This window comes from Gadus chalcogrammus, chromosome 14, assembly GCF_026213295.1.
Source record: "Gadus chalcogrammus isolate NIFS_2021 chromosome 14, NIFS_Gcha_1.0, whole genome shotgun sequence".
Taxonomy (NCBI): domain Eukaryota; kingdom Metazoa; phylum Chordata; class Actinopteri; order Gadiformes; family Gadidae; genus Gadus; species Gadus chalcogrammus.
The window spans coordinates 9,150,763-9,164,453 of record NC_079425.1 but is presented as its reverse complement, the minus strand read 5'-3'; the positions used below and the strand labels follow the sequence as shown (position 1 = coordinate 9,164,453).

The following is a 13,691-nucleotide window of genomic DNA, read 5'->3' as shown; positions in this document are numbered from 1 at the left end:
GAAGAATTGCCTCTTCTCGTTTTCAAGATTGGCAAAAATTGTAACTGGATATTAGATGTTAATATATGTAGAATATGTACCTCTAGCACATTAAAAAACAAATTCTGCATGCAAAGGAAATATACTTTTGTATGGTTTATATTTGTGTTGAGACTAGTGAATGACCTACATTTGCTTCATTTTACTATTGTTCTTCCTCTTCTCAATTGGCAGCTAAGCTGATGCTTTACGTTCTATATTAACTCTGCTTTCTAGGTGATGCTTTAGGTTGTTGTTGTTGAATGCAATCTCATGAAAACCAAATTGGAGACCAGACACAAAATGTGGTCCCTCGGTCGGGGTTTGCTGCTCATGTTTCCATTGCACCCCTCGGTCTTCAAGGCTTCGTTGCAATGTTTTGATTTGGCTCATTGCTCTGTTCAATTTTTTCACAAGGGGAGGGTGGGGGGGTTGTGTAGTTTCCAACATGTGCTTCTTGAAAGCACAGATGCCCTTTTGCAGAGTTGAAGACCCAGCGTTTTCTCCGCCCATTCATGGGTGCAGACATGTTTCCACCTAGGTCCATCTGGAATGCACATCGGACCACGCTGGTTCTGGGGTCAATTGTAGGCCCTCTTGGAGGCCGTCTACAAAAGCCTGCCACACCCGGTGCAGCCTGGGACAGCGTCTCTCCCAGTGAGCTTGCTTCCATGATGGATGGCCACCTTTCCATTCTTTATCGCCTCACTAAATCATACGCGTACCATGCTTTTATAACCACTTTTTTGCTGCTTTGTTTAAGCCATAGCCCAGTTTTTGGAAGAGGAAGGGGGGGAGGGGCTCAATGATGTTTCATTCATTTCTTTCTCGTCTTCACTGTTTTCACTTTCTACATTAGGAGTGCTCGGATGATGGGGTTGGATGATGTGCGCGTCAAGCCTCATTTTGAATGTTTGGATCAGAGAGCGCCTTTCAGAGCTATGTGATGAATTTCTGAATGTCTTTTCAATTATATTCACCAGCATACATCATTCTATATTGCCATCTTCCTGATAATATGAGGGTTCTTACGATTGTTTTTGTGAAATGGTATTAATTATTAACGGGATGGTCCACCTTGGTGTTTCTCCCAGCACAGTGACTGACAGGAAGACAGTGAGATAGACAGGAAGACAGAGGGAAAGACAGGAGAAGCAGAGGGTCAGAGAGAAGACGGCTGAGGGTAGCGCTTCTCACTAGGTGCAATAAATGACTAGAGAACTGACTTGCTCACACCGACTAGAGAACTGACTGGTTCACACACCGACTAGAGAACTGACTGGTTCACACTGACTAGAGAACTGACTGGTTAACACTGACTAGAGAACTAACTGGTTCACACTGACTAGAGAACTAACTGGTTCACACTGACTAGAGAGTAGAGAACTAACTGGTTAACCCTGCCTAGATAACTGACTGACTCAGACTGACTAGAGAACTGACTGGTTCAGAATTCATGAATGACCGAGTCTATACAGAGATCATGAATTTACCAAATGCGAGTGCAGTCTTGGTGATACCTTCAAACATCCATCGAATCCTGTATGTTGCATTTATTATTGATATTGCTGTATCATTTAATGATGGATCCAAACACAAACAGTGTTCAAGGTAGTGTTTTTGAATAACATTAAAGTTATCATATTAAAGCCAAAATTTAGCCGAAATTCTATTCACAGATAATAGTAACTTAATTTTCAGTGTGCCCTCCACCATTCATTTTCTTTTTTGCAGAGTTGATGCATGTGAAGTCTTATCTAGTTTGCACCAAATATGTGCAGATGTGTAATGCAGATACTGTGTCAAACCTGCAGACGATCCTTAATTTTTCCACTAACTGGACGTCGTATATCGTGCAACGGGCAGGCATCGGAAGCTTAGCTCTACTCTCCTGTTCTATCTGCAAGCCCAGTATGATGCACACAAACCTATGCCATTCCTATCTAGATCAAAAGTGATTCTACTAAATTCTGTTCCCAATTTCATGAAAGGAGAACCAAAAATTATGAGCTTCTATTAAAAAGATTAGGTTTCATTATGTCCAGGAAAGATGAGCACAAATGACTATGGTCATCCACTCTTTGTAAACTTAAAGGTTGTACTTTGTCTCCCCCTAGTGGGCCAAGTACATCCTAGCCAGTCATCAATGCAATACTGCGTTATTCACAAACATTTAATAACCTAAAGTCACATATTCAGGAAAAATCTCCCAAACGTTTGGCATGAAAGCAAACACATTAGATTTTGCTAAATATTTACTAATAAAGCACTTCTTTTGCATACTACAAAGCAAATTAATTCCATGCAAGAAATGTTGAATACTATATTGAATCCTGTAAAGCTGCTGTGGTGAGACTGGGTGAGCAGGGAAGTCCAGGCTGCAGTCTTGCCACCGCCACTTCCATCCATCAATCACCTGTACAGTGTTGGAGTGTAGGAGGCAGGGCCTGACGAGGTCTGACCCCAAACCCGGCATGACATTCAGGGAAGGAGTGTCACTCAACCAGGAAATCCCATTACACTAAAGTATGATGGATATCAGTACTGGAAAAAAAACTCATGTGTGGTCTGACATATAATTTGTTCTAATTTGTACAAAAAATGTATAGATAAAATTGCGATGAAGACATTCACATTTATATCTGCGTTTTAGGCTGACTTGCCTAAATTGCCCTTTCTTGTATGAGTTCTTAATTCTTTTCATTTTTCAAAAAGTATAAGAATGCTCACAGCAGGCAAGGAAAATATTTGCGTATATTAAATAAAACTACTGAAATAATTTAAGAGAAGCTTAAATGGGACAATATAGTCTAAAATCCACCTTTTCAGATATTATGTGATAATTTCTCATATATATCTCAATACTTTGTTTGGTATACATAATAATAATTTTTAAGTAATGCTTGTTGAGTGTAAATCGTAATTTAATTCAGTTCAATGGCAGTAAGGCATTTGTTTGATAGACAAAATCTATCTTGCAGGTTTACGTTATCTGTATCAAAGGGGCAAGGTCTATTTGCAAACATGCACTATCAGACCTACTAATCAATAGCAACAAACAATCGATGGCTGAGGACAAAGGTGAAAATAGATGAGAAGCCTTTCCTAGTTAAGGAAGTAAAATGTTTCTGAAAACTATTGTATCAACAAATAATTACAATCAGCATGGTATTTGCATATAATCTGTGTTTGATGATTTGTCACAACTATGCCTTAAATAGATGACAGAACTTTTTTAACATTGGATAACCAAGATGTTCATGCGATGTGGAAATTTCAACGCACGTCATACCTGTTTGGCTTTATTCTGTTTGTGTTTGGCGTGGGACGACTCATGTTGAAATGTCTCTGAACCCTCCCTTTTATTAAGGTACCCGCCAGCAGACACCAGGCACCCAATCAAAGTTACCCTCTTGCTTCTTCAAAGTTTCATTCTTAAGGTTAAGCACACCAAACAGCTCCTTGTTGACGACTCCAGCAGGACCCTAATCAAGCCACCACAAGGCATTGTCACACAGATGATGGGGTCAGAATAGCAGATGTTATCATGCTCTGACCAGACCAAGAGGACACTACAAAAACAAGAAGGGCAGGGGGTGTCACATTGTCTGTGACGCTGTTATTCGGGCTGACGTAGTAGAAGAGTGTGAGTGTGCCTTAGAGCCATAAGGTTGAACGGGACTATGCTAAACCTGGACTGCAGTGAGTATAGTGCTGCCTTCGCCCAGTCCTTGGCCATGGTGGGATTTGACAACACAAGGGAATTACCTGTGCATGTAAATATAACAGGTATGATTATGTGTTGAACTCATCTACTGCAATGCGTCAGCAGATGTTTATTTGTAAGTGTAAAACAAAACAATTATATGATAATACTGTGATAATACTATTATCATAATACAATTATATGATAATATGGGGCTATGCATCATGGGATATTTTGTTGTACTTCGCCATATTAAGAGGATTCAAGAGAGTTGAAGTACTACAAAATCCTCAATCAATGTAAATATGCCGTACCCAGTCTAATAAAAACGTAGTTTTGCCACGTTTGTATGAGAGACACTAGCCGTTTCAAAAAATGTCTCCGCATAAAACCCACCTGATGACTTTGCTTCCAAAATGGAGTCATTTTAATGTGACAAGTCGCAATGTACAGGCCACATAACTGTAAACGTTAGATCCTGGTCTGTAATTTTAATGATCTGGTATATGTTTCGGTTTCTTATTTGCTATTGCTTCAAAGACCTTTGCAAAGAAAAATGTGTTAGGAGGACCTCATTCAATAAAACAGGTTACATGATGAAAGACATGAACATACAAGGCTTGTTGGTATACATGGTCGTTCGATTTTTTTCCACCTAATCTAGTAAATCATCATTTGCATTCTGCTGTGCTGAATCAGTCCTTCTCTTTTGAACATTAAATAGGAATGCTCAACCAGCAGAATACTCTACAAATGCAGCTAAGCGGAAGGCATATGTACTCTAATCTCTTAATTCAATCTAACTGATCTTTGACCATTGAAAGCCTTCCCATTGTTAAAATGTAATCCCTGGCTGCTCTGCCTACAGAAACTAAGCATGTGATTTACATACAAAACTGCCTCGGGCCAGTGTCCAGGGATACAAGCAAAAACAAAAAATCAAGATAGAGTGTATTTGATGAACAGCAATTTTAGCACAGACAATGCTGCAGTAATCAAATACTGAAGGAATACAACCGAGGGAAACACAGAACGAAATGGAAGCATTGCTCCTTATAGTAGAAAAGCGTGTGGACTTTGGCCTGCCAATTGCTGTACATCAGTTTTAATTAAAAGGGGAGTTTCCCCTTGCTCTGTGGTAATAAGTAGCAGGTTTCCCCAGATGCCTAAGCTTTGGGCAGCTCCACATAACAATGACATATTTACCAGCCCTCTTTTCCCTGCTATCACTGGTGCTGATCTGGCCTGATGCTAACTAGTTACCTAACTAATTTAACACTGCACATATCTGCACTCTGAATGCAAGTTACCAATTGTCAATTAAATCAAAGCATTACATCCATGAGTCCATCAACACATGGAAACATGCGGCCATACAAATAGTTCTGTTTCAACCAACGGGAAATCCCACTGATTTGTCAGGACAAAAATGGAAAGACCTACAACCAATCAGTTAATCATGCCCCCCCCGCAAAGAGAGTGTACATAGAGCACTGTGCTGCAAAGCCCTAGAGGAACTGACATCCATTATGTTTTAATTAACAGAGGCAACAGAGGGGGCAGCATCTGCTGATAGCAGTGCCATCCTGTGCTCCATATGTGCAGACCGGGCCACCGGCAAACACTATGGCGCGTCCAGCTGTGACGGCTGCAAGGGTTTCTTCAGGAGGAGTATCCGCAAAAATCAGAGCTACACTTGCAGGTGAGAACCATCAAAAGACAACACATAGTAAACAACGATAGGAGTGGTGCTACTGTGTTTAAAAAATGTATATGGATTGATTGATCATGGAGGAATTACATTAGAGGGGGGCTGCACATTTACATCTTCATACATTTTACAGTGCGTTCTGCAGAGTCATCTCCTATGTATCACTACCTAATAGGGATGGGCAAAATTATTCTTTTCCGGGAACTAGTTCTTTCGGTTCACTATAACGATTCGTTTATTTGATTCGTTCGTTTTGATTCGTTCGTTACGTCAGATTACATCTTAAAAAAAATTAAAAATAAAAAAACTTTTTTTTATAATTTTTTTTTTTTTTTTTTTAATTGGTCGTGGGTCCGGATAGGACCGTCAAGACCGCAGTCCGCCGTTTGGAGATGCCTGCTATATAGTATGTCGAACGTCCCACCAATATTTATACCACTTGCTTACTCTCTATATTTCATTCATGGTTTTACATTTATAATTTTATTTTACTTTACATTTAATTCTTCATTGTTCAGGCATTACAGAACTTGCATGGTCATAAATAAAAAATACGAACTGCAGTTTAATTTCTTTGGTTGTTCTTAAATTGACGTACAATGGAGCAAAGACTCCTGGGATTGGGAAATGCGTTTATCCAATAAACAGATGGAGGTCAAGTCTATTTTCGAAAAAATGTAGGGGGATATATGAGTCGAATGGTATGACCCAAGATACGTCAGAGAGAGAAAGCGCGCATATTCGACGGTACCGCCTTGTCATTGGTTTACCGAGGTGCCATTCCAACACCATTGCTACCTCTCATTGGCTGAATCTTTGAGGAAGTTGTAGACTCAATCAATATAAGTCGCGGGGAGACGGAGCTCTGTTCGTTTGTAAATTTTATTTACGTGACCATATGTTTGGTTGATGTTAAAAAAAAAGAATCAAAGAACCAGTTCTTCTTGTTTTGGGGAACCAGTTCTTGTCGTTCACGTTCGGGATTCGTTCGTTGTAACGAATCAGTCGCGACGTACACATCCCTACTACCTAATGATCACATGCACGTAAGCAGCACATGTGATCATATCATACTTCCCTACACATAGCCAAGAGGGCTCCAAGGCCCCTCATCAGCATGTTGACCCTCACTCATTGCTCAGAGTCACTCTTGTTCCACTCCAATGGTCATGTTAGCATAACCTCCCTTGAAATACGTTTTTGGATAGAAACAAACATCCTCTCTACACTACAGAAGGCTTAGCTGAACGTACCTTCATAAGCATGTATTAGACCTAATCATTTTTCCTTGACACGCGTTACTCTAACTGCTTTGCAAATCAAGCATTGGAATTAGTGTCACAAAGAAATCAAGTAATATACAATGATTTATGCCTTCCATGGGAGTAATTGAATCCTTTGCAGAGTGAGATGTATCCTGTTTGAGGAAGATAAAAAACATGTTGACTGGCATAGATACCGGACTCTGTCCAGGCATGAATGCAATAACCTATCTTCAATAACAATGGACTGAAAATCAATGGTGAGATATAGCGGCGGATGGCCTTCTTCCCTTGGAGGGGGATTGACGTATCGTATGTGACAGTGAAAAGTGTACACCTTTGTCTGAGTGGTTGTCTGCCGCGGCATGTCCATTGTCAACAACAGCCTAGCAGACTTCTTTCAAACAACACGGCAACTTCTCAGAAAGTCTCCGTCGGCCCCCGAAAGGACAAATCAAAAGCCTTTTCTTTGCCCGAGAGTGCAGTTTCTCATCGTCTCTACCTTTCCTTCTCAGGTTTAGCAGGCAATGCATTGTGGACAAAGACAAAAGAAACCAATGCCGCTCCTGCAGGTTGCGCAAATGTTTCAGAGCTGGGATGAGAAAGGAAGGTGAGAGAACCATAACCCTTACAAAAGGTATGCTTGCCAAAGTTACATACATCCATTCTAATAGGGTATCAACATACGGTCAAAAGCATGAGCATACAGCTGCAGTTTCTACCTAAAGTGCATGCCAAGGTCAATAATGGTGTGTGTGTGTGTGTGTGTGTGTGTGTGTGTGTTCGTGTGTGTTCGTGTGTTTGTGTGTATGTGTGTGCGCGCCATTAGCTGCCATAGATAAGTCGAGGAAAGAGATGGGGATTCGAGGGGCCATGACTGGGCTCCTCTCATGAATAATTAACATGCCTTTGTACGGCCAAATATTTGCTCGGTAGCTTCAGTGCAGAGATTTCATTCTCCATATCCCAATACAGGAGTATGGTACATGAAACAAAGTTATGATACATCCCTTCAATAGAACATTTAGTTCAAAGGGTACTATAGGTGAGAGTTTAAAGAACAATGACCTACGCTTTTCGGCACCAGTGAAATGTCAACATACTACTGATCTAAACATTTCAATCACTTTTCTTGAAGTATAACTTTGTTAAACAAGGGAAATATACCATCTCCCACTGCCCACCATTTCGAAAAAGTATTCATCTTTTGCACATTTAATGCCATTACATAGGTTTTATAGTGCTACAGAAATATCAGCATGTAAAATTATTGTATGTATGATTGATGTGCATAATATTATTTGTCTAAAGGAGAAACACTATTTGATTGTCAAGATAAAGGCATACAGGGTGCTGAAAAAGTAGGAAGAGGCTAGTCTTTCAGATGGCTCAGATGACTCCAATCCATCTCTTAACTGATGGTCCGTAGAAGAATCATCTGTGACACTGTAACATAGAGCTATGTCATTATGGAAGGCCAGGCAGGTGTCTATCTCATACGCCAGCACCATGAATAGGCCCCAGATAGGCAGATTGGTTGCCGAGCAGGCAGCTCTGATGACTGATTGCTTGGAGGCAGGGGTCTTGTTGTCAACCTTGGTGAGGCCTATTGGAACTAGGCCGAGCCCATCTGGTTGCCCTCCTAATAACCACTCGTTAAGAGGTTTGGCAACATGTGAATGCCTTTTCTGTCCAGCATGTTTCTCACACAGTTAATGACTAGGAGGAATTAAAGGCAACAGTGTTGTTAAGACGACAGATTTCAGTCCATTTGAGGTTGTTGGTATGGTTACTAAATCTTTTTTGTGCTCCTCAGCCGTGCAGAATGAACGCGACCGCATCAGTAGCCATAGAGCCGAGGGTCAGGTAGCAGTGGGCACTCTGTCCATCAATGTTCTGCTTCAGGCAGAGGCCTGTGTGCATCAGGTAACTAGACGGTACACCTCTCTTACACTCTGCTTACTTACTGATACAACACACCAGAAATCAACTCAATTATTACATTTCCCCACACAACCTGGTCTTTTTCATTATAAAACAAGCAGAAAGAGGACAGCAATGGTAGGGATAAAATAATGCACATTCAATAGGCATTTATTCACCTCCCTGGAGATCCGAGCTGTAGGCTAGATTCAGTTACTCCTTAGAAACGACCAAATTGCCCAGGGACCCCATCTAATCATAGACTATTTAATTGCAGTGCTATAGGTCTGGGATTGTGTGCCAACGTCCAATTACCTTCAAATGCATAATAACAACCAGATAGCACTCTGTTTCTTGTGGAAAGAATGAACAGAAATGAATTGGATGATTGACAAACAGACCACTTAATGAAGCAGGAGGATTTTCCATCTTGGATTACTTATATTATATCCTGATGTTAGTGATGAGCCAAGGCCACCATACTACTTTGTAAGACTCGTACCGCAAGGGCTTTCCACACCTACTGATGCAACATGATTCCCATTCCTTCTTCATCACACACACACACACTCACACAAACACAAAATCCTTCATTATGATTTGCCACCCTTAGTTCCTAACCCTGCTATCGCCAGAGAGTTATGACATCAGCACCAAGAAGATAGCCTGCGTCGGTGACGTGTTTGACTCCATGAAGCAGCAACTCCTTCTGCTGGTGGAATGGGCAAAGCGCATCCCTGAATTTTGCTGTCTGCCAATAGATGACAGGGTATGGATGCCAACGGCCCAAATCACAGCTTACGAATTTACACATGGTGTACAAACTATAAGACAAAAGTCATGTGTATTTACCTTGGTGGACCTACTTGTGTACATTTTTCAGTGGTGGGCGACGTTTTGCATGACTACCTGTCTGCCTTTGCATGACTACCCTTCTGAGCTAAACGTGAACTAACTGTGTCTCTGTGTTTGTGCAGGTAGCCCTGTTACGAGCCCACTCTGCAGAACATCTTATCCTCGGAGTGGCAAGGCGCTCCTTACCTTACAATGACCTCATTCTTTTGGGTTAGATGTGCCTTTTACCCTTCACAATTTAATTCAGTGGAAAAAGCTCAATCCTGGAAATGAAATATTAGGTTTTTGATAAGGTTTCTTTAAATTTATGGGAAAAAAAAAATATCCCTCTCCCATCCAATTGCAGTAGTTTAGCCAATTACATTTCATCAGGGTTTCAGGAGAAAAACATGTATATCTCTTAAATTCTGCTAGGCCTTAATGTAGTCTGACTAATATCGTAGCACAAATGACCAATTCATGCAGACAAATGAAAGTTATCTGTAGTTTTACCTAAACACATATTTTTTCTTGTGCAGGAAATGACTTTGTTATTCCAGTACAAGGTGCTGAGATGGAGGTGTCCAGAGTGGCTTTCCGTATTCACAAGGAGCTGGTTAAACCTCTGAGAGAGCTCGACATCACTGACAAAGAATTTACCTGCCTCAGGACCATTGTCTTCTTCGCTCCAGGTCAGTCCCTCAACACCTCATCTGTGCTTTGCAGACACAAACACGGATTTTGCCAGGAACATTTAGCCTCATTCTTCCAGTCAGTCCAGACGACCTGGTTTCACAATGGTAGATGAGAACATATTAATGTTGGGCTGTTATGGTTTTTCTGGCAGATAAACTCCTGCATGTCCTTTGAGCCTAGCAATTTGCTTATACAACCAGATCAAATGGATTTGAGAAATTGAACTGACATTAGATAATGATAAAACATTGGATTTAATTCAACGTCAATGTTGAAGTATGCATTGTGCATGTGCCTGCTGTAGTTGGACATGAAAAGGCAATAAGGATAAACACAAGGTAGGTAGTTTATTTTTCGGGTTTGATGATGGGAGGTTGGAAGGCCAGTACAGATGATGTAGGAGAGACAACTGAAGGTTACAGTAGCCTTATTCTATTTATTAATTTTTCATTCAGTGTCGCAAAGATTTGCATACGTTAACTCAAAAAAATTCCAATAAAGACCGGACACATTGGCTTGCTTCCGTTCAGGCTATTTTGGTAGGTCTAGCTCAAACATAAACTTGCAGCTTAAAGTAGGTCTGGAAAAATCTCACAAAGTTTTGAGCATCAAGACCTCAGATATCCTGAGACATCCATTTTTAGCTGGAAGTCAATCAGGAAGAGCCAAAGCACTAGCATTCTAAAAGTCTTTCTTCTTCTAACCTTGTTTTTTCTTCTGACAGACTGCCTGGGTTTGGGGTGCCCTCAGACAGTCCGCCATCTGCGTTTCCAGGCACACGTGTTGCTGGAGGAGGTGACTAGCGGGCAGAGGGGGCGCTTTGGGGAGCTTCTGCTGACATTGCCTGCACTGCAGAGTGTAGCCTGGCAGATGGTGGAGGACCTCCACCTGGCCAGACTTCTTGGGGAGGCCAGTGTGGACAGTCTGCTGCTGGAGATGCTTCTGGGGGAGAGAGCCACAGCCCAGCAGGGATCCAGCCTGGGTCAGTACTGAGTACTCAATGTGTATTTGGCTCGTGCCAATGCCAAATAAGCGTGACTCTGAAACACAAGAGATTTTTGATTTTATACATGGTGTATTTAAACATAAAGGGACTGTGGTGTTATGCTGCCTTTAGGCTTTTAACTATCAGATATGATATTTATAAATCTTCACCAGAGAGTGACCTGATTGAAGTGTGGAAAGAGAGTAAACGAGTAACCAAAATGACTTGTACACTCTGACTTTCCCCAGGGTCTTTCCCATCTATGCCAATGCCTTCTGACAGCAACTTGACCCCAGACCACTTGTATGGACACAGATCTTTGCCGAGCCACTTAACCTCAGTCATACTTCCAAGACCCTCATGTAAGGAGTAAATAATCGCATATCTTCTTCGAAAAAAGAAGGGATGAAACCGTCCTGTGTGATTGTATGATTGTCTACTAGTCTGTAGTGAATTATATAAAACATCAGCACCATGGTGAAGATTCAATATTGAAGTAAGCATTTTTTTTCTTAGCTGATGCTATGCAACACATAGGAATTTACTGAACCCATTGTACACTGTCGCTTCATTTCATCTTGACCTATTCTAAAATAGATGATCTAAAGAAATCCGGAAATACCACAATAGTCCACATATAACAGTGCATTCATATGATAGTCTCTTATGTTTTTTCTTAATGCAGCATTTTACGTTTCGTTGATAGGTAGGCGGCCCCATATCTGCTAAAACGCTGGTGGTGATACCGTTTTGTCTGTCTCGATCTTCAACAGATCTCCAAGAGGCCTCTCTGTTGCCCACACAGACTGGCACCGAGGAATACAGACACGGCACACTAGCTTCCCAAGACATGTCACCCGTCATACCTGCCTTTAGGTAGTCCCTCAAGCAACCAAAAGCGGAGCTGTAGGCTCGGTCGTTGAAGTGAACCCCGAAAGACATGCATTAGCATTCACAACTCACAAAAGACATCCACTCAAAGTGCCATACGTGTCCTTACTTTAGCACTGTTGGAGAACCTCATGATGTTTTTATCATTAAAATAACACATCAACATCAAATAATAATGAATAAAATCGAATTTCAATTAATATGGTGTTATTTTCTTATGGATACATTTTGTGTATCTTATAACGTTACACAACGTGCAACAATATTTTGGGGGGTTTTCTGTTCTCACCAACTTTCCTATTTTAGTGATAAAAGTTCAAAAAGTATGCAATGAAACGTCTCTAAATGGGCTTAATGCATCGTCTACCAAATAACTATATTTAAAACATACGGGTTAAAGAACCGTTCAGTCAATTTAGAAGGCAATCAATGTGAGAGGTAGCAGGTGCGTGGATCTTCTTGTGATCTACACCTCTGGGTTACACCATTTTAATAATTTGCTGTTAAATAAATTGTTTTCAGTTTTTTACATTTTTAGTTATATCCCATTTAATGGCCAAATGGTGTATGATTATTTTTATTTCATTTGTATTAACTTATTTAAGTTTGAATTGTATATAACATGTGAAGAAATTTTGTTTCAGAACAAGCGGGCATATCACCAGCAGATGGCGCATAAAGCCCGTATATAACGCAGTTCCACTGTGGCGCCTAGTCGCATAATCAAGTAGGCCTAATTTTCAACCGAGGACTGAAAGTAGAAAACTAATTGATGTTGTGTTTTAAAATGTATCTATTTTCAATTAGCTCAATAGTATCACTCATATATTTTTAGAAGATATTGCGTCAATCTTTTATAATCAATTAGAAATAAATACATCTTTACAAGGCCCCATCAGGCCACCATGTAGGTCTATTCGTAGGTTTTCTGGTTATTTAATTTCTATATCCTCCCTCCTCTCCCTCTATCTCCCTCCGACAGTGGGAAACAGGAAGTCTTTACAGCCTCTATGGTACAGCCAATATCCTATAGGGTTCATTAGTAACGCTTAGCAAATCAGTCAGTTGTTTGAGGTTTGAGGTGCCAACACAAGAGAGAACTTCAGGTTCTCCATGACTCAGCTCGTTTAAAAATAAAAAGGGGTGCTCTGAACGATGAGAAGATCTCCCCCTCTCCCCCGCTCTCCCTCTCGCCCTTTCCCCTTCTCTCCACGTGTTTATTATCACACCCGATATACCGGATACATACAAAAACAGAACATGGGGTAAAATTCTGTGCTCCCCTGAAGCTGATAGAAACCATATCCACATCATTACACATAAGTGTTTTGACTGCTAATTAGTCTGCTCCTCAAATTATTTCATTAGATCCGGAGGCATACAAAAAGAGCCTAATCACCATCAAAGATCATGCAAGGGTCGGTTGGTTAATTTTGTAAAAATCCTTCAGTGGAAGGTCAGTTATATTGTCATCAGTTATATAACATTGATGTAATAGTTCTTCTTATCCTGATGGTTCTTCTGATTCTGATTGAAGCTACTTGGGCAAAAAGCTCACTGGCAATCGAGCACAGAGCTAAGGACCATTTTTTGCTTTCTACTTTTTTACTTTTTGGTCACACTACTATTAAATGTATTAAATTCATTCTCTGGAAGGTTGGTGTC

The 13,691-nt window shown here is 40.7% G+C and overlaps 1 protein-coding gene across 4 annotated transcripts; it reads left to right on the top strand.

Annotated features, from left to right (window-relative positions):
* Positions 1–3,388: 3,388 nt before the first annotated feature.
* On the top strand, positions 3,389–12,581 carry LOC130403967 (hepatocyte nuclear factor 4-beta-like). 4 transcript variants are annotated; one of them, XM_056608525.1, is made up of 10 exons: positions 3,389–3,807; positions 5,270–5,426; positions 7,213–7,334; positions 8,514–8,623; positions 9,234–9,389; positions 9,598–9,685; positions 9,994–10,146; positions 10,875–11,132; positions 11,384–11,497; positions 11,842–11,931. In XM_056608525.1, exons 1-10 carry the CDS (start codon positions 3,702–3,704, stop codon positions 11,862–11,864), a joined length of 1,287 nt encoding a protein of 428 aa, XP_056464500.1. In that variant the 5' UTR covers positions 3,389–3,701; the 3' UTR covers positions 11,865–11,931. The 4 variants fall into 4 exon arrangements, with proteins under 4 accessions (XP_056464500.1, XP_056464501.1, XP_056464497.1 ...); XM_056608526.1 differs by having other exon boundaries at positions 3,390–3,720; positions 11,909–12,581; XM_056608522.1 differs by having other exon boundaries at positions 3,390–3,807; positions 11,909–12,580.
* The last annotated feature ends 1,110 nt before the right edge of the window (positions 12,582–13,691 follow it).